Genomic DNA, 21,638 nt, shown 5'->3' on the forward strand with positions numbered 1-21,638 from the left:
GGGTATTGTCTTGTCCCGTATACCCACTTCCTGCATTTTGAACCCATCAGGTTAACTGAGACATGTCTTGGTGTAAACATCCCCAGTTCGTCTACCCCTGAGGCTGTCCTTAATTCTTCCCATTGTCACATTTTGATTTAATTAAATACTGGAATCCCTCAAACCCTTGCATGGTACCTGAGGCCCTATGGGATACTGGTAGATTTTGTTAGTGTCAAATACTTAGCTGTCTGATTCTCCAAATATCCCTTGTTCCTATATTTTCCATCCCAGCATACTACATACCCATTAAGGCATTATTTCATCTCATGTTGGACCCACTCACATCCAGAGGCCTACTCTTTGCTAGTTCCCATACTTTCTGGAAACCCCGTTATGGCCAGGTCTGGATTTTTTTGTGTTCCCACCCAAAGCCTGTATCTTTTAGCAAGCTGGAACTATAAGACCAACATAGATTTTCTAGTTTCTGATAGATTTATGTCACAATTTGTACATTGTCATGTCTATAGATATTTGTATCATTTGTACTTTTTGGCCATTACATGCCTATTGGATATTTTTCATAAATTGCAAAAGAATATTTTATGACTTAGCACCAAATTGAATGTGCCTAATTGTAAGTTTGTGAACTAGGTTGTGCTAACTTGTATCTTTTCTTTATCCAAGTAGTAATTGACTACTATTGTCCCATTTGTAATTATGTGGAAGTTTTCAGAATTGTAAATAAATGCTTGTGGATTGAAACTTGGTTAGACTATGGACTGTCCCAGATACATTAAAGCTACTGAACTTTTTACTCATTCATTCATTCATTCAATAATTCTGACCTTCCTGACTCAGTTTACCCAGCTCAAATGGTTGTGAAGAAGATTACTAACAGTGTATGTCAGATACTTTCAGAAATTAGAAACTGAAAAGTAAAACTAACAAAAAACATAGGTTATTATAAATAACAATGGAATTTAGTATGCTATTATACCTTCAGACCTACTGTAGGACATGCTGTTCTTTGCTGTTCCACTTGTGGCAGGATTCATAGTTTTTCTAACAGGTACAGATCCCTATGCCTGATACTGTGAGGAAATGTTACACTTGAGCTCCACTCTTATCTCTCTCAGGCATATTTTGGTATTGTCTAAAATGTAAATCCATACTGTCAACCTCCAGCATGATACCAGGCACATAATAGAAACCCAATAAATGTTTCACTGTGAGTGGAGTATAAGTTGATAGAGTATTTTTGAAGGTTGATTAGGCAGATTAGATGGATTGAAAATCTTTCAATATTTTAAGTTTGAATCTCTTTCATTCCAGAATTTCTATGTCTAGAAATTTGTATATAGCTATACACATGTATAAAGAGGTTCACATTGCAGCCTATCTATAACAGAGGACAAAAACAAACAAACAAAACAAACAAACAAAATACCCCCAAACTGATAACAACTAAAAGTCCGTCAATATTGGACTGGCCATGTAAAGTATGTAATGTGACGCAGCTATTAAAGAGAATCGAATGGGTGTACGCAAAAATTGACTGGCAAAATCACTATCCAAGACAGATTGTAGATTATGTATAGTATGCTGCTCTTGTATAAAATACAGGATCTCCATTACGTAGAAATACTTACATACAAGATACAAGTGTGAACGTAAGCACTTCGGAAATATCTGAAAGAACCACACAAGATACTGGGAGAGTGGGACAACTTTCCATGTCCCATATGATTGGAGTTCTGAGGGGTGCACACACGAACTAATGGACCTCTGCTACCATCTTCCGGCTAAGGAGGGAATTGCAGGCGTCAGACTCCTCTTTACTAATGAAGTGTCTCGGCGTGAGGACGTCATCTGAACGGGCGGTGACGCATGCGCAGTAGAAGGAGGTCCGCGAGCTGTGTGGGCTTGTGCCTTGGCGCTTGTGGTTCGGGGCCTTGTGCTGGCACCGAGTGCGCCAGGTTGGCGACTTCAGCACTCTTGGCGTTGGGTGGGCGGCATCTTGGGGGTCACGTGAGCCAGTGGCATCATGCCCGTGGGCGCTGGTGTCAGCGTCGTGGCTTTTCCGGAGGTTCGTCGGCCAGGAGGAAGGGCGGAAAGCACATCCCGGAAAGGTAATACGCCTTGGCCACTGGGCGTTGCTGGTGGAGCTCAGACCCCCTGGGCCTGGGCTTCGTCTCCTGTGCCGTCACCTGTGACTGTTGCCCCCGCGCGCTGCCCCGTCCGCGCTGTGCTAGGGGGTATTGGTCGTCTCGTGGCTCAGTTCACAGTAGCTGAAAGGGACAGTGTGTAATGTTCTGATTTCCCCTCATCGTTTTCAAAGGGAGGCTCTGGCCATAGCTCCTCGGGTAAAATGCAGAGGGACTGCTTTTTAAGATGGGACTGTCAGTGTTGGGGACACTCCTTAATTACCAGGATGGAATCCCCTTCAATTCCTCAAGCTGTGTTGTTTTGGCACAGAAAATGTGAGTAAGAGGACCTGGAACTAAGGTTGAGTGAAAATACGCACGGGTACTGCCGAATTTTCCATCGAAACAGTTGATTTGTGTTGTCTCTAGGAATTATAAAGGGCGTACTGTTGCTTCCTAACCGGTGTCATTTGAGAGATCTACCTCTGTACGTTCAAATGATTAATTTTGAGACTTTGCTCATGTGTGCAGTAAACCCTTTAATTCCCTAAGACCTTCCTTTCCTCCATCTCATACCCCATTAAACCCGCTTCGGTTTATCTCCTGAATTTCTTCCGAATCTGTCACCTTTTCCTCAGCATCCTAATACTGAACTTGCCTGTGTGCTGCAATTAGGTCCTAAGTAGTGTCCATATTTCTTGCTTCCTTCCAATCCATTCTTCACACAAGAAACCTTAAAAGCAAGTTGGAACATTGCTCATAAACATCGCTCAAAAACATTCTTTTGAGAATAGAAAACAAACTGTTGGCCTTTAAGACTCTGCGTGGTCTAGAATCCTCTCTGCTTCTCTAGCCCTATCTTGTGCCACTATTGCCCTCACTTTCTATGCTTCAGATACACTGAATTAACCTTAGTTCTAACTCATCTTACAGAAGTCAGTTCAGATATTATTTTTCACTGTGATTCCTAGCATTAAAGAATTTTATTATCATGTTTTGTGTGAGGACTAAAACTAAACTGTGAAGGGGAAGAATTGAGTTCAAACTATTTCAGTCAACATGTATGTATTAATGATACCATAGTAGTCAACACCGGGCTAGGTTTTATTAGAGATGCAGAAGTTCTGGGCATCTCTGGTTTTAGATATCCCTAATTTTTTGAGACCTTTGCATTGTTTTGTTGCCTTTTATCTGTTTTCAAGATGGGAAAACAGGAACGAGGGAAGTATAGCTTATTACAACGTGGGGCTGAATAAGTGGAGCAGCAAAGTGCGAAGCAGAAAGAAGAGGGACCTACTATAGAGGGATATGATTTCCATTTTCAAGGCGCATTCATCCTATGCAAGGAGACAGCCAAACATAAAATTTGCCTAACAAAATATATATAAATAGGTGGAAAGACTATCTCCCAGTTGGACAGCGGATGCCTGGGACTCGTTTCACTGCATTCAAAGTTCCTTTAAAAAAGGTAAGCAAAAGTTAATACCGTATTCTTCCAGAAATCTGAATTCACCATATAGAGCCCTGACTCTCAACCCCATCGTACTCCATTTTCCCTTTTTATAGCAAATACTTTTTAATACCGCCTTTACTATCCAGAAATGGAATTCATAGATAAATACAACCTACTTTTGTACTTAATTTAAAAAAAACAAAACCAGTGGAATGCCCTAACTATAAGTAAAGAATAATGTAATTAATAAGAGAGTAATATGTATCTCAGTATGTAAATGTTTGGGGATGACTATACTAGAAATAAAGAAATAGTCAGTTACTTGTACCATGAATGCAATAAACTATGGATTTTGATTGATACTGATGTGTCAGTGTTGGTTCATGAATTCTCACAAATGAAGCACACTGGTATGGCATGTTGATAATGGGGAAGGCTGTGTGGGATGAAGGAGAGAGGGTATAAGTGGGAACTGTGTACATTTTGCTCAGTTTTGTTGTGAATCTCAAACTGCTCTAAAGATAGTCTCCTAATTTAAAAAGAAAAGTGTGTTGCTGGCACTTGAATAACCAAACAGATCAATCGAACAGAGTACATAAATAAGCCAAATACATAAAAGATTATTTAGCAGTGAAAACCATCCTTGATATAGGTAGATATTCAAGAAGTATTTATTTATGTGTCTATTTACAGGCACTCTGCTTGGAGCTGGCAGTACAGTGGTAGGCAAAATTGATGTAGTCCCTGCCTTCTGGGAGTTTACAGTCTGGTTAGGAGACCAACATGAAATAAACAGATATAGAAATAACTATATAGAAGTGAGCTTATTTTCTTCCATCTAATCTCTGGAAGAAAGGATCGTAATACCGCTTGTAAACTCCAGAGGAAAAAACTTTACTTTGAATCTCATATGTTAGCATCACAGGGTTTGAATAAATGGATAATATAATAAAGGATTTTAAACGCATGTTCTTTCTTATTTTATTCTTTCTGACAGAGTTTTGAAAAGAATCTTGCTCCAGAAGAATGTTTTTCCCCCCTTAACAAACTCCAAGAACACAATGAAGAACTTGGGCTGATTGTTGACTTAACATATACTCGCCGCTATTTTAAGCCAGAGGTAAATGGAACCCGTAGTTGAAAATGACCTTCTTTCTGATACTGTAATAATTCATAGTAATTCAGTAGTTATCATCTTATGCTAAGGTGAATCCTGGCCTTCTTTCATGGGTTCAAAAAGGGAAGCTAGTCGTTTCCTTAAATACGCATTTGTAATTGCTGTTTCAAAATTAGATTAAAGATATGAATTGAACTATAGTCTTCAGCAGTAGCCTCTAGAGATGCTTAAGAAAGTCTATAAGCTTCCATGTTCTATATTTTGAAAATGAAGTAAACTTTTAGTAAGAATAGTAGTAGCCTAAAAGGAAAGAAAAGTATGTCCATTATGTCTTTAGCACTTATTTTAAGCTGTTGCCTGAGCATGTTTAAGCATCACTGTTAAAGACAATTGTTCTCTAAGTTTTATGCTTTCTTTTCCTAATATCTTCTGATATAATACAGAAACCCATGTGTTCTCTTGGCCCATGTAGGACATACCAATGCAAAAGAATTATCCTTCTTCTGACCTGTTCCATGGCCTTGGGAGACAGTAACACCTAATGTTTGTTAACATTTGTATAGCAGTTTGCCATTTATAAGGTTCTTTCATATCCATTGACTTAGTTACTCTTCACAAGAGTCCTTTGCTGTTGAAGTGGAAGTAGTACTGATACCTCCTACTGAGTGCTTACTCTGCACTAAACTCAGAGGATAGACAACTACAATTACTAATTTTAAAGACGATGAAACTGACTCTCGGACAAGGAAGAATTGAAATTTCAACTGAGTTATTCCTCTTTCTTTTACTGTGGTAAAATATACATAAATCATATTTATTTTAACCATTTATAAATATGCAGTTCAGTGGCATTAAATGCAGTCACAGTGTTGTGTAACTGTCACCACTGTCTATAACCAAAACGTTTTCATCATCCTCAACAAAAACTCTGTAACCATCAAACAGTAACAACCCCATTTTCCCTCCCACCAGCCCTTAGTAACCGCTCTTCTATTTTCTGTCTCTATGTATTTGCCTATTCTAGGTACCTCGTATAAGTGGAATCTACAATATTTATCCTTCTATGTCTGGCTTATTTCACTAAACCTATTGTTTTCAAGGTTCATCCATGTTATAGCATGTAACAAAATACCATTCCTATTTTGGCTTAATAAATCCCACTGTGTGTATATACCATATTTTGTTATTCATCGGTTGATTGACACTTGGGTTGTTTCCACCTTGTAGCTATTGTGAATCTTGCTGCTATGATCATTGGTGTACAAGTATTTGCTCAAACCCCTGCTTTCAGTTCTTTTAGATGGGCAGTGTAGGTAGTAGCAGAGTTGTTGAATCATACGGTAGCTCTACGTTTAAACTTTGAGAAACTGCCAAACTGTTTTCTACAGTGTCGTCTTGATTTTAAACAATTATCACAAATTTTAAACATACACAAAAGTATACAAAATACTGTGAGTATTCCTTGTATACCCACGAACTCATCCAGCTTTATTATTTACCAACTGATGGCTGTCATGTTTTATCTATATCCCCACCTGTTTCACCCCATTCCATATTATCTTGAAGCAGCTCCGAGACAACATGTAATTACACCTATACATTTTTTAAAATTAATTATTTAGTTTATTTATTTTTTGGCTGTGTTGGATCTTCGTTTCTGTGAGAGGGCTTTCTCTGGTTGCGGCAAGCGGGGGCCAGTCTTCATCACGGTGCGTGGGCCTCTCACTATTGAGGCCTCTCTTGTTGTGGAGCACAGGCTCCAGACGCGCCGGCTCAGTAGTTGTGGCTCAGGGGCCTAGTTGCTCCGCGGCATGTGGGATCTTCCCAGACCAGGTCTCGAACCTGTGTTCCCTGCATTGGCAGGCAGATTCTCAGCCATGCGCCACCAGGGAAGCCCCAGCTATACATTTTGGGTATGTGTATTTAAAATATCGGACTTTTATTCCTTAATATCATTTTTTAATATTAAATACCAAGCGAGTGCTCAAATTTGCAGTTGTCTCCTCAATGTCATAAAAAATTGTCTTTAAGAATTTTGAATTAGATCCAAATAAGGTCCACACATTGCCTTGATTGTTAGGTCTCTTAAGTCTTGTTTAATCTCTTGGTTCTCCCTCCATATCTCTCTCACTTTTTTTTTCCTCCTTGAATTTTATTTTTAAAGAAACCAGGTAATTTGTCCAATCTAGATTTTGATGATTATATTCCATGTGTTGTTAACATATTCTTCAATCCTTTTATTTCCTGTAAATTGGTAGTTGATCAGAATGAAGCTTGCATGTTTTGTTTTGGCAAGACAGTTTCGTAGGTGATGATGTTTTCTTCCATGGAGACATATAATTGTTTCTTTCTGTGATATTAGCAGTCACTGATGATTCATACCTACATCCATTAATTCACTTGAGGCTTCAAATGTTGGTGAATTCTGTTGTTCTTTTTTTCACTTATTATCTGGGTATATTTCTATGGGGAGAAGATTCCCCTCATCAGCTATTTGGTTGCCCAGTTGTAGAGGCATGATTCTCTTCTTTTGTTTAACAGTTTTCAAAATAATGAGTTGATTCACAAATATCCTCCAGTGGTGACCAGTTTTGTAAAATTTATTTATTCATATCACCGTGGACTCTGTTACAGTTATTATTCTAACTGAGACCCTATCTTTGGCCAGTTGGAGCTTCTCAGTGACTCCTGAGTCCTTTTGACATGACATCAGTTTTTTCTAGACTTTTTCAGTGGTCAGAGCTAGGAAATATGTATGTTTGTTTTTAATATTTTTAAAATATGTCATAGGTTCATACTGCTACTTTCCATTTAAATTCAGAACTAGAGAATTTTCACTTATCCTTTTCTGTCTTCTATTGATAGTCTATTTCTCCCATGCCAGGCATACCAGTTGTCAACAATGCCTGAAATTTGCTCTATTTCCTAATTTGAATCCAAGTTCTTCTGACTCTATTCTACTATTCTACTTAAATCACAGCTGCTTTATGGCCCTTGAAATGTAAGATAGAACATAAATGTAAGTAGAACTGTTTATATCATTTTGAGTTACATGTGCATTCATTCACATAGATTTGCTTTTCCTTTTGCATGCCTAGTAACTGTCCATTCTGCAGTTTTAATGAAAATCAAGTGATAATTACTGGTTAAAACAGCTTTGGAAAAAATGGCTCTTATCAGAATGACTGACATACTAAGTTTAATGTACTCTCCTGGTTTATATTCTGCCTTCTCTAATGAATATTTTATTCTTTCCCTACAAAGGAAATAATACATACTTTCATGGTTTTGCCTTATAGGACTTACCAGAAACTATTCCTTATTTAGAAATTTGTACAATTGGGTATCAGGTGCCAGATGACGACACTAGTTTTAAATTCCAGTGTGCTGTTAATGGGTTTCTGAAAGAAAATAAAGATAATGGTGAGTTGTTTTTGTTTTTGTTTTCCTTTACCAGAACTTTGGTATGCATTTTGAGTGGGGTTGGGGATTTTTAACATTTTTAATACTTCTGACATTAGGCCTGTTGTGCTTGGTAACATTAAGGTGGAAATGTCAGATGGTGCTAATAGAGGACGGTGTTTTTCCTGTTCATGGTCACAAACAATTTAGTTTGGAAAGTGATTTTGTGAGAAATATGAACTGAACTAGCTTACTTATCTCTTTTTTAAAAATTTGAATGGAAAATACATAAAAAAATAAAAATGTTCTTTTGTCCTATTTATTGGTTGAGCGGTGGAAGAAAAGGTTAAGACTCTCAGGTTCTTAGCGTATATAAAAGAGAAAACATAAAGCAAAGGTTTGCAGTGAGACAGATCCCTAGAGGCAAAGCAAAACAAGTGGACCAGAAGAGTGGCTTCCTCATCATACTTGTTTAAGATATTTTTGCTGCCTTTACACTTTGGGTGCAAGTGAGGAAGTACACTACCACCTCTTATTCTCATCTTCAGGCAGGAAGAACTTAAAAGGCTGGTGTTTTATTGTTTCTGCTTTAGGATCTACTCTGTTGATAGTAGGTCTTAAAAGCTTGTGAATTTTAAGGATCCACATGCCTTTTTCTAGCATCTATCTATCAGAAGGAACATGGTGTTTGCCATGTTTTAAGACTGAGGAATCTTTTGTCTTTGGAACGCCACTCACCCCCATGAGAAAGTGTTCATTTTGTCCTCTTTCTAAATTGAGCCTGAGGAGTGTGCACTTTATTAAATAAATCTAACAGACAGTAAATATTCCGTGTATATATAAAATGATGCACATATATACATAAAACAGGGAGTAGGGGAGAAGGAATAGAGATGGAGGTGGGAAGATAGGGGAAAGGAGGTGAGAGAGAGAGGAAGAGACTGGAATTTCAAGATAAATTTTCATTCTATAACCTGGTGGCTTAATGCAGGTACTAGCTCTTAAATATCTTAAGCCCTATTCACAGATTGTCCCTGTACTTTAGCTTTAAAACTTTACAGGCTTGGCCTTGCGTGTGATAACCAGGGTGTCTAGAAAGGAGACAAATTATCTGATTTGTGTAAGCTGTAGTCACAGAAATGTTACCTCTTAAGATGTTAGGGTGCAGCTGCTGGCGAACTTGCTTCCTCCAGGCTCCTTTGTGTGTGTGTTCTGTCTGTTCCCCATGGGCTAGAAGATCCTTACAAGTGCATGAGAACACGTTTGTAAACCTTGATTGTTCACATGTTATACCAAGTGTAGTCCATTGCATATGCTGACTCCTCTGTGGGTCTTCTGCCTCCAGTGAGCTAACTTCACCATACTCTCTGCCATTGCAGTCTCAGGACCTTAGTTATGATCCTTTGGTGATTTCCTCTGCTATAAGCCCCTCCCACAGATGCCAGGCTCACTGATAATGAGGAGGAGACTATACTATCCACTCCCTAGAATTGGTAGAGACTCAGAAAATAAATTGTTTCAGTAAACACCGAGAGCCTTATAGATTTGTTGTTACGGCACGGGGATACAGAGGTGAGTAGAAGTCTTTGTTCAGTAGCAACTTACAGTTATCTAGGAAGATAAACATGTAGTGACTATAAGTGGGTTAATTATGATAAAAGAATCAAGTGCATCAGGAATATAGAGGAGAAATTGAGGAAGGCCTGACTGAGGAGACAGCGTTTGAGCTGGGCTTGGGGTAAGAGGATTTTGCGGAATGAGGAAAGGACAGCCCAGGTATTGGGAACAGGTACAAAAGGCACAGGGCTTGAACTTGTGCTCTGGAAGGGCAGCCTCTGGTGTGACTAGAGGGTAATGTGAAAGGGCAAAGAATCCATACATTCATTTTCAGCAAATATTTGTATAACACCTTCTAAGTTGAAGGCACTGTTCTAGGAAGTAGGAAGAGAACAAAGTTCTTTCCCTTACGTACTTTACTTTCTAGTGGGGGAGAGAGATGAATAAATAAGTCAATATATGGATTGTCAAGTGGTGGTAAATGCTTTGGAGAATAACAAAACAAGATGAAGAGGTAAGGGAATGTGTTAGGTGATCAGGGAAGTCCCCTCTAATAAGATGTCGGTTGAGCAGAGCCTTGAAGTGAGAAACAAGCCATTGGATATGTGGGAGAGTGGAGATGGAGTGGGAGGGTGTGTTCTGGGAGAGTGGAGATGGGGTGGGAGGGTGTGTTCTGAAGCAGAAGGAATAGTAGGTGCAAAGTCCCTGAGGCACAACTGTGCTTGGCATATTTGAGGAATAGTAAGGAAGCCAGTGTGGCTGGACAGGGGAAAGTGAGTGAGGGCAGGGCAGTAGAGAATGAGATCAGGGAGGCTGGCAGGGCAAAGGAGGGAGGTGGATGATGTAGGTCCTTGTAAGTCGTGGTTTTTTTGTGGGTTTTTTTTTGCAGTACGCGGGCCTCTCACTGTTGTGGCCTGTCCCGTTGTGGAGCACAGGCTCCGGACGTGCAGGCTCTGCGGCCGTGGCTTACGGGCCCAGCCGCTCCGTGGCATGTGGGATCCTCCTGTACCGGGGCACGAACCCGTGTCCCCTGCATCGGCAGGCGGACTCTCAACCACTGCGCCACCAGTGAAGCCCGTAAGTCATAGTTTGAACTTATAATGCAGTTGGAGAGAGAGACTGATACTTGTTTGTAAAGAGTTCTCAATGCTGTGCTAAAAACTTGGGCTTTATTCTGTGCTAAGTGAAGATGTTTAAGCAACAGAGCAATCCAGCCAAGTTTATATTTTAGAAAGATAACATCTTCCATGTTGTGGATTAGTTGAAATAGAAGAGATTTTTAGAATTGTAGGGCGATAGTAATCCAGGCAGGAGATGACGAATGGCAATCACCACATAGTCACAGACATATCTTTTGCAGAGATCAGCTACGTGTTGTTGTGTTTTATTTACTTTCTCATATAATTTTTTTAAGTGCTGGACCACGAAATACTGTGGCATAGTTGGGAAAACCTGAGACTCAATTCTAGTCTTTTTTCTGTTTGCCTGCTGTGCAGCTTGGGCTTACGTCTCAAGCCTTACTTTTTCATTGTGAAACAAAAACGGTACTAGTTAACCCGGGAACTCCACAAGCACATAGACCCGTGGCATGTGAGGAGCACTGAATGAGAGAAGGAATGGAAGTGCTTTGGGACCCCAAGAGCCCTTCAGAAACCGTTTGTTCTTTTTGATATTGAGCATTGAAAGTGAAGGCATTCCATCTGTTTCACTCAAAAACAAATGCTATTCTTCTGGTAGCCTGTTTTTTTTTTTTATCCACTCCCTTTTTCTATAGTCACATAAATTCCTGATGGGCATTCTCCAGTCCACGCTACTGCATCTGATTGGAGGCTATGCAAAATTTCCCAGAGACAATGAATTTTGACATATAGTAGTTAATTCTTGATAGTACATTCCTGCAAAAACACTCTTTTCTTCAGAGTTTTTCCTTTTCAGGATAGTGGTAGTGTTGTGGTAACTAATAAAGGCTACTCTTCAGAAAATTGTATAACTTGGTTTTAGTGTATTTACTTTGCTTACTTAATTCCATATTCCCTGTTTTATAGACAGACTTATTGGTGTCCACTGTACCCATAATTTAAACAGGACTGGCTACCATATCTGCAGGTGAGTTGCCAACCCCAAGAGGCAGACCATGTTTAAATTGTTCTGTTTACAGCAGTAATGTAAGCTAATGTAAGCTGAATGCAAAAAATGCAGTCATAGAAATGTATGAAGTGGAAGGCAATTGTGCCCCCTACTCAGAGGTTACCACCAGTAATAATTTAGCACATATTTTTTCAGATGTAAAAAATGCAGATAGAAGCATATACAGTGGTCCCTTGGTATCTGCAGGGGTTTGGTTTTAGGACTTCCCATGGATACCAAAATCCTCCGATGTTCAAGTCCCATATGTAAAATGATGTAGTATTGTCGGCCTTCCATATCTGCAGGATATGGAACCGTTGGATATACAGCACTGACTGTACATTTGATTTAATGGTATAGTATTTAGACATTCTGGTTTATAATTTAATATATGGTGGACATCTTCCTATGAAAATATTTGGAGACCTCAATCTTATTTATTTATTTATTTATTTATTTCCCTCCAAATTTGCTTTATGTAGTTGGATATAAATTAATGAACCAAAACTTAAGCAAGATACATGTAAGGATTTAATAGAACCTGATACTCTAATTCTTTCAGGTTTTCTCAAACTCATCATGGGACTTGTAAGAAAATTAACCAACATGGATACTACTACAGTTGAATGTCAAATCCTTAAGTGCTTATGACATACTAAATTCTTCTATAATGCACTTATGAAGAACCCTTCAAGAGACTTGTGTTTTGTATGTAGAAAAGTGTTGATTTCTTTGAGGAGAGAAGAATTCAGCTTTCGTGGATAAATCCTTGTTAGACTGAGGCAATCATTATCATATCCCTCCTTGCCATGAATTGTCTTATGAATGGTCATATCAATCTGTTTTGGCAAATGAGTAATTAGGGGAAGACTGTTATTGTGCTTATGAGAATGATATTTTTCTCTGAAGAAAGATAAATATGCATTAGGAAAATGACCGTTGGGACTCTTTTTCTGCTTCCTCCTTGTTTTGTTAGAATATGATACTTGGTTTTACAGCAGCCATCTTGTGACCCTGAGATGATCGTATGCCAATAATGACAAATGGTAGATTAGAAAGAACCAGCAAAGACAGAAAACAGCAGCATCAATAGGAACAACAATCACAGCAAAAGAACAATGGGACCTTAACTTGTGGAGTTCCTATAAAGTAAAAAATAAATGCTCTATGTTTATTCTAAAAAAAAAAAGAACTATGCAAAAAAGCTTAAAACTACTTTTTTTGTGCCAGTGTTATAAAATGTAGCTTTAAATAAAACCTTGACCTAAATGCCAGCAACTTCAGAAAAGAATTTGGGTAGGGGAAAGAAGAAAGATATCTCACTTAGGAAAAACAACCACTATCTTTATCCTAATCTTCGACACACAACTGAAACATATATAGCTGCTGTAACACTTTACACAAATCCTATGTACTGGAGCAATAACAAGATCTAAATACAATTATATTTTTAAACACTGAGCGAAGGCTTTACATAAAAATAACATCCTACTTTTCCCCCTAAATTTCTAAACTATTACGTACTTTTTCCCAACATCTGCAGCCGTTCAGGAATTTTTAGGAAACTTTCATGCATGATCTTATTCCTAATCCCCCGCTCTTTGGGCTCAATGACAAAAGATCAAAACCACCAAAAATGATGGTTCTCTTGAAGTCAGGTGAGAGACACTGGCTCAGTTAGTCTCGTAGGACAAAAGCAGTGCTGCATCAACTGTCTCCATGCAGGAGGGGCACGTGAAGGATCTCATCAGCCAGTCATCTGTACAGCCCAGGTGATCTGCATACACAGCAGAAATCAAATTGGGTTCTCATAAACAAAGTCCATCATACAGATCACACACTCCCGGATCCTTTTTTATAATATTTGTTTTATTCTATTGATTGATTTTTTTTTTTTTTTGGTTGTGCTGGGTCTTCGTTGCAGCCAGTGGGCTCCTTTGTTGTGGCATGCAAACTCTTAGTTGCGGCATGCGTGTGGGATCTAGTTCCATGACCAGGGAATGAACCCGGGCCCCCTGCATTGGGAGTGCAGAGTCTTTATCCAGTACACCACCAGGGAAGTCCCCCGGATCATTTTTTCTGATCCATTTCTTCCAGGGTCATAAACTGCTTTAGGCTGATGCTGTATGAGGCCTGTTCTTTTGAGCTATCCTATTTTGTTCCTCTCAGCTGAGTTGCTAGGCAAGTCTGGCTAGGTGTTGGATGATAGACTAAAACTGGAACTTGATCCAGATATGGCAGCAGCGGCTCCTGATCCAGCTCCGTCCCCTTGCCAAAGCTAGCCCAGTCAGACTGAGACTTGTGAGGCAGGGAGATGTCATCCAAAGTGAGGGACTTACGGCACTTCCCCATCTTCCGGGGCTTGAGTATGTGATCTGTGTGCTGTTTTGACAGTCTTCCAACCTCATTCTTTTTTTTTTAATTATTAATTAATTAATTAATTTTTTATTTATTTATTTTTGACTTTTAAAAATTTATTTTTTATACAGCAGGTTCTTATTAGTTATCTATTTTATACATATTAGTGTATATATGTCAATCCCAATCTTCCAATTTATCTCACCACCACTGACCCCCGCCCTGCCCCGCTTTCCCCCCTTGGTGTCCATACGTTTGTTCTCTACATCTGTGTCTCTATTTCTGCCTTGCAAACCGGTTCATCTGTACCATTTTTCTAGATTCCACATTTATGCATTAATATACAATATTTGTTTTTCTCTTTCTGAATTACTTCACTCTGTATGACAGTCTCTAGGTCCGTCCACGTCTCTACAAATGACCCAATTTCATTCTTTTTTATCTCTGAGTAATATTCCATTGCATATACGCACCACATCTTCTTTGGCCTTTCATCTGTCGATGGGCATTTAGGTTGCTTCCATGACCTAGCTATTGTGAGTAGTGCTGCATTGAACATTGGGGTGCATATGTCTTTTAGAATTATGGTTTTCTCTGGGTATATGCCCAGTACTGGGATAGCTGGGTCACATGGTAATTCTATTTTTATTTTTTAAGGAACCTGCATACTGTTCTCCATAGTGGCTGTATCAGTTTACATTACCACCAGCAGTGCAAGAGGGTTACCTTTCCTCACACCTTCTCCAGCATTTGTTGTTTGTAGATTTTCTGATGATGCCCATTCTAACTGGTGTGAGAAGATACCTCATTGTAGTTTTGATTTGCATTTCGTTAATAATTAGTGATGTTGAGCAGCTTTTCATGTGCCTCTTGGCCATCTGTATTCTTCTTTGGAGAAATGTCTATTTAGGTCTTCTGCCCATTTTTTGATTGGGTTGTTTGTTTTTTTAATAATGAGCTGCATGACCTATTTATATATTTTGGAGATTAATCCTTTGTTGATTCGTTTGCAAATATTTTCTCCCATTCTGAGGGTTGTCTTTTTGTCTTGTTTATACTTTCCTTTGCTGTGCAAAAGCTTTTAAGTTTCATTAGGTCCCATTTGTTTATTTTTTTTTAAGGCTGCATTGTTGCTTTGCTCACTGATGAACATATAAAAGTCCGAAGTTTTTGATATTATAAAACGTCATAGTAATGAACATTGCTGTGTGAACACCTTTGAATATATATGCTTTATCTCAGTTAACTTCACTCAGAATGGGACTTCTGCATCAAAGAATTGATGCCCTTATGCTTTTTGTGGATGTTGCTACACTGTACCAATTTATGGTGGTTCATGCAGGAAATACTTATTGAGCATGTGTTATGTTTAAACACTGTGCTGGTTGCTAGCAAAAAGACTTGTGAAATTTTGTGAGTGAAGAGACTTGACCTGCCCTTTGTGAATTCTAACAGTCCAGAGAGGGAAGAATAGATATTCAAGAATCATACTCTGCATGTAGAATTACAACTCTGACAAGTGCCAAGGAGAGGAACATGGTACCATGAGAGCATATTTTAGGGAGGATTTGATCTCATCATGGAGATTAGAGAAGGTTTATTTAGGGATGTTTCAGCTGATATCTGAAGGATGAGTAGGTATTAAGCAGATAGGGACGTTTCGGAGAGATTTCTGAGCATAAGGAATAACAAAAGACCCTATAAGAGGAAAGCATATGTTGTGTTGGAGGAACTGGCCAGGAAGGTGGGGCTGTTGGGGGAGCATGTGATTATAATGGAGCTACAAGTGAGGGTAGGAGCTCAATCGTGCAGGCTTATGTTTAAGGTTTCAGACTTTAAGAGTAATAAGAAACCATTGAACTTTTTTTGTTGAAGATGAGTGTGTGGAACATACCCAATTGCATTTTCAACCTATCATTTTGCTACTGAGTGGAGAATACACTGCAGGGAAAAAGAATGGAAGTGAGGAAACAAGTTAGGAGACTTTTGTAGAAATTGGGCATAATGGTGGCTTGAACCAGGGTATGGTGGTCATTTTGGTGGAAAGATGTGGACAGATTCTAGAGGTATGTAGGCAGTATCATTGTTAGCACTGGTGGTGGGTTGAGGATGAGGGTGAGGGAGAAATAGCTGTCAGTGATGGTGATTCCTAAGTTTCTGGCTCCTATGGTTGGTTAGATAGGGTTTTTTAGATATGATGTTAATATTTATCCTAATTTGTCTTTTGTTATTTGTTGGTTCTTGATGAATACTCTGTCATATTAAGTCTCCTCTTTTTAGCGTACAGAGCATTTTCACCGAAACTGTTGCATGTTATCAGATAACTTTTTAACATCTGCCAGTTTGGTCCTGTATTTTATTCTCTTTCATTTATTAGTTAAGTTGTTGTATTAATGTAAATAATTATATTAATAGAGTTTCTAAAGTTGCGTTAGCCTTGCATCCTTGGAATAATGCCTTTTTGTAGTCCTGGTGTATATCATTCTTTAATAATTATTGATTAGATGTGCTGATAGTTTCTTACGATTTTTATATCTATATTTGTAAAGTGAGATTGGACCTTTTTTTGCAAAACCTTGATTTTCTTTTCTTTATATTTACAAATAACTCGAATTTTGTTGTTTTGTAGATATTTGATTGATGTAGAAGGTATGTGGCCAGATGATGCAATTGGATGTAAGTATAACGGTTGTCACTACTTTTCCCTTTTTATAAAATTTGAAGGTAGAAGTGTAGGGGAATTTCTCAAATTTTGGACAAAAAGAAAAGTTTGTAATTCATTTGTTCTGACATAAGATAACCTTTTACCAAAAGTTTTTAAAGGGATGTATCTGGAAATAGCGGGATATAACAGCCTGAATAATTAGTCAGTGGATTTCAGCATTTTTTTTTCTTTTTTAATTAATTACTTTATTTTTGATACTATATCCACTGCACCACCAAGGAAGTCCCTTTTTCTTCCTTCCTTCCTTCCTTCCTTTCTTCCTTTCTTTAAAGCTCCAAGTCATTTAAAATATCTGACTTCTTACTAAAAATCTCCAGTTCATATAACCAAGGGGTTTATAACTTCTCCTCTAAAAGTTATATTCCTGGGACTTCCCTGGTGGTCCAGTGGTTAAGACTCTGCATTTCCAGTGCAGCAGGCATGGGTACAATCCCTAGTTGGGGAGCTAAGATCCCACATGCTGCGTAGCCAAAGAAATTTTTTTAAAAAGTTATATTCCTGTATTATTGAATTTAGTGGTTTAGATTTTCTTTTAATGTTTAGAAGATTTCAATTTATTTACCAGGAACAAACAAAACAAAATGTAAAAATAGTTTTCCGGAAACTATTTCCATCATTCTCTTCTCCCCTTTCTCCTGCAGACTGGTGTTTTATCTTTACAAGTTCTCCATCATTCCATAAGAAAGCTGCTCTTCTGGTTTCATAAGAGATGGTGAACAGTGGTAAAATATCCAGTTTACCTAAATTTCTAGAGTACACTTCGGGGAACGAATGATGGGGTGGGATGTTGGGGCAGAGTGAGAGATACAGATTCTGGTGAGACAGAGAGTCATTCACAGAAATTACTGGGCTGTGGTGAAGGGAGAACAAAAATAAATCAGGTTCCTGCTGGTGGACAGGAAGCCAAAATGAAGAAGAATAGTGCGTAGCTGGGCAGTATAATTAGGCCCATAAGTGCTGTGTCTTCTGATAGTAATTATGAACAGAAACCAACTAATAATTACTAATAACATGTAGGTGACCAATCCTTGAGAGCTGAGGCAGAGAGAAGGAAAGATGGCATTATACCTTGTCTCTGGTTCATTGAGTTTCCCAGGCTGGTTTGTGACCAATCTTGGGTGAAACCATAACTAAATCATTTTTGCTAAGGTGATCAGCTTTCGTGGGGTCCTTTCTCTGCACTCTGTCCAATGATAAAGCCCACTGGTTTATGCCTCCTGGAAAACAGTTATTTCAAAACAGTATAAGTAGGGCTTCCCTGGTGGCGCAGTGGTTGAGAGTCTGCCTGCCGATGCAGGGGACACAGGTTCGTGCCCCGGTCCGGGAAGATCCCACATGCCGCGGAGCAGCTGGGCCAGTGAGCCATGGCCACTGAGCCTGCACGTCCGGAGCCTGTGCTCCACAACAGGAGAGGCCACAGCAGTGAGAGGCTCGTGTACCAAAAAAAAAAAAAAAAAACACCAGAATAAGTGAAGCATTGATGAAACAGCCATGAGGAACATGTTTCCACATGGCCTCGCACCTCCTTTTCAAAGTGCTTTAAACCTATTTTCATCCAAAAATCAATAAAAGAAAAGGATTGGGATCAAATCCCGTACAGAGGTAGTGTAAGGGAAAAGAGAATAAGAATAGCATCTCTTCAGACAATAAAATAAATTTGGAAAAGACAGGTCCACAAAACAGATCAAAACTGTAACCTATTATTTCAAAGTGGGCTAAAAGACGTTAGGAAAAACAGTGGAAAAGATGAAAGAACATGGATCGAAGAGGGAATGGGAAGTTATTGTTTAATGGCTCTAGAGTCTGTTTGGGATGGTGAAAAAGTTCTGGAAACGGTAAATGCTGATAAATGCCACCTATGGGTGTTTGGTTTTAGTTGATCTTCTTCCATGAAAGGGTTTGGAGAGATTCAGAAACTATGCTGCTGCCTCCATCTTTCTGAGGTCCTGCTCAATCTTTAGACATAATTATTTTGAATTTGGATAGTGGTGATGGTCACACAGCATTGTGAATATATTTAATGTCACTGAATTGTATACTTGAAAATGGTTGAAATACTAAATTTTGTTTTATATATATTTTACCATAATGAAAAAAAGGTGAACGAACAGCATAAACCAGAATTAGGAAAGATGTTAGAACTCAGGACAGAATTCAAAATAAAGGAAAAAAATTCAGAAATGAGGACTAAATTTAAAATAATACAAGAGTGGGGACTTCCCTGGTTGTCCAGTGGTTAAGAATCTGCCTTCCAATGCAGGGGATGCAGGTTCGATCCCTGGTTGAGGAACTGAGATCCCCCATGCCACAGACAAACTAAGCCCGCACACTGCAACTACTGAGCCCACGTGCTGTGGAGCCCACGCGCCACAACTAGAGAGCCCACGAGCTGCAAGGAAGAGCCCACGCACTGTAACGAAGAGCCCACATGCTGTGACTAATACCCGACACCTCCAAAAGTAAATAATTTAAATAAAATCATATGAGTGAATGAACATAATACCTTAAGAGAAACAAACAGGAAAAGGAAAAATTATTTTTGAAGATAAAAAGAGTTTTAGAGAAATGGAAAACATAAAAGATAGGCAAAAAAGAGTCAGGACAGCTCTGAAAAGAGTAATATAAATATGTATAAGAATCTATTATAGGGCTTTCCTGGTGGCGCAGTGGTTGAGAGTCTGCCTGCCGATGCAGAGGACACGGGTTCATGCCCTGGTACGGGAAGATCTCACATGCCGTGGAGCGGCTGGGCCCGTGAGCCATGGCCGCTGAGCCTGCGCGTCCGGAGCCTGTGCTCCACAACGGGAGAGGTCACAACAGTGAGAGGCCCGCGTACCGCAAAAAAAAAAAAAAAAAAAGAATCTATTATACCATAAAAGTGACATTTCAAATCAGTGGGACAGGTTAGTCAATAAATTGTGATACATACATGTTGAGGTATAAATTGTTCTCTGGAAGGATCCACAGCATGGCAAAAGCAGATGTCTCTGAGGAGGGAAATGTGTGGCTGGGGAACGTGGGGAAAAGGGTGACTTTTCATTGAATACCCTTGTGTACCTTTTCTAATGTTCTGTCATGTGAATTTATTACCTCTGAAGTTCGCCTGAGTTCAAACCCCAGTTCCCCAAATTACTAGCTCTTGATCTTGGGCAAACTCTTCACACTCTCCAGGCCTCTTCATCTGTGAAATAAGGTCAGTAACTTAGCCTGGTGCTGCCTGGCACAGAATAAACTGTCAATAAATGGAGATTATTAGTGTAAAAAAACCAAATGCCCATCAATGGATGAATGGATTTTTTAAATGTGGTGTATATGTGAAATATTATACAGTCATAAAAAGGAATGAAGTACTGACACATTCTACGACATGGACGAACTTGAAAACATTATGCTAAGTGAAAGAAGCCACACACGGTGGTCACATTTGTATTATTTCATGAAATGTCCAGAAAAGGCAAAACTATAGTGACAGAAAGGAAATTAATGGTTGCAGGGACTGAAGGAGGAGGGGATGAAGAGGGCCTGCTGATGGTTACGTGGGGTTCTTTGTGGGGTGATGAAAACGTGATGGGTTAGATGACGGTGATGGTTGCATAGGCTTGTGAATGTACGAAATGACACTGAATTTGCAGTTTCAGAAGGTGAATGTTATGGCATGTGAATAACATCTCAAAAAATTAATTTTGAAAATGAAAATTGCCAGTTTTCCCATGGTCACTATCCACTATCCACTGTCTCCATCTCTCCCTTCTCCCCACTATATTCCTTTTGACGCCCACCCCTGCCACTCTCTCCCATCCTCACTCCCTCGACCTGCCCCACAAGGCCTCCCAGGGAACCCGTGAACCGCTGGGCACCTGGGTCCTGTGGCTGTTGGAGCGACTGCCCAGTGTGCGTGCCTCCACCGCTTTCACCCGTGAGAGTGGACGCTTCCGTCGGATTTTTCTTGTGCGTTTCAGTTGATGGTGATGTTTACAGAAGGCGGCACACGCCCTGGTCAATGGAGGAAGCCCCTCAAGATAATATTTAGGCCCGTCCAGAAGTTTGATCTCGTCCACCAGTAACCTCAGGATGCTGTGCTCTGAAAGCCAGGTTGGCCGCCTGCAGGCACTTGTAAATACTGAGGACTTCGGAGGCATTTGGGCCTCCAGTTGAGGCCTTGTACCTCCACATGCGACGTGACCTCAGCCCTTTGCTGCACCTCTCTAAGTGAAGTGGCACAGGAATACTGGCCTTGCCTGTCGTTGCCAGGATTAACTGAATAGTGCATTAGCTGCCCTGGTGCTTAGGTGTTGAGTACAGGGTGATGTACATACCAGGCCCTATTCGTGGGCCTCCTGATGCAGCAGTTCCCTTGGTTCTGCCCCTGTTGTCAGCTACCCCTAGGATAACTCTGAGCCCTAGCCACCTCTCTCGTAGATTTCCCTATCCCCCCACTATAATCACACCTGAATAAGGCAACTCAAACCTTTCAGAGATGTGTCCTGAACCTCCTGTTTTCTTAAATACCTATCTGGTGGTTGTGAGACTTAAGGCCAACTTCCCCAAGAGACCTTTTCTATTTCTCCTAGTAAACCTAGAGTCACCTTCTGTCATCTTCAACTCTACTCAGATTTGGTTCTTTCAACCCTGACCTCTGACCCTGCTTTTTACTTCTGCCATTTCATCCTCACTCCTGCTTCCTTTCATAAATCCATAAATGTCTTTTGGCCTTCCTAGCCCTGGGCCAAGTTCCTTTTTCTTTCCTCAGTTTTTACCCCTTTCCTTCATTGT

The 21,638-nt window shown here is 39.6% G+C and overlaps 1 protein-coding gene and 1 pseudogene across 1 annotated transcript; one reads left to right on the forward strand and one right to left on the reverse strand.

The window, feature by feature from the left end:
* Window positions 1-1,869: 1,869 nt before the first annotated feature.
* Window positions 1,870-18,334, forward strand: LOC137203328 (RNA/RNP complex-1-interacting phosphatase-like). The gene is made up of 7 exons (XM_067699222.1): window positions 1,870-2,111; window positions 3,519-3,594; window positions 4,577-4,699; window positions 7,996-8,119; window positions 11,701-11,761; window positions 16,770-16,816; window positions 17,507-18,334. Exons 1-7 carry the CDS (start codon window positions 1,870-1,872, stop codon window positions 17,569-17,571), a joined length of 738 nt encoding a protein of 245 aa, XP_067555323.1. The 3' UTR covers window positions 17,572-18,334.
* LOC137203330 (RING finger protein 11-like) lies at window positions 13,385-14,134 on the reverse strand (annotated as a pseudogene).
* Window positions 18,335-21,638: the final 3,304 nt, after the last annotated feature.

The sequence above is a fragment of the Pseudorca crassidens genome, chromosome 12 (assembly GCF_039906515.1).
Source record: "Pseudorca crassidens isolate mPseCra1 chromosome 12, mPseCra1.hap1, whole genome shotgun sequence".
In the NCBI taxonomy this organism is placed as follows: Eukaryota; Metazoa; Chordata; class Mammalia; order Artiodactyla; family Delphinidae; genus Pseudorca; species Pseudorca crassidens.

Excerpts from the sequence above, each read along its gene's own strand:
- LOC137203328 (XM_067699222.1), top strand. The coding sequence starts at position 1,870 with ATGCGCAGTAGAAGGAGGTCCGCGAGCTGTGTGGGCTTGTGCCTTGGC. Across the intron at positions 11,762-16,769 it reads ACTGGCTACCATATCTGCAG|ATATTTGATTGATGTAGAAG; the intron begins GTGAGTTGCCAA and ends GTTGTTTTGTAG. Across the intron at positions 16,817-17,506 it reads GCCAGATGATGCAATTGGAT|ACTGGTGTTTTATCTTTACA; the intron begins GTAAGTATAACG and ends TTTCTCCTGCAG.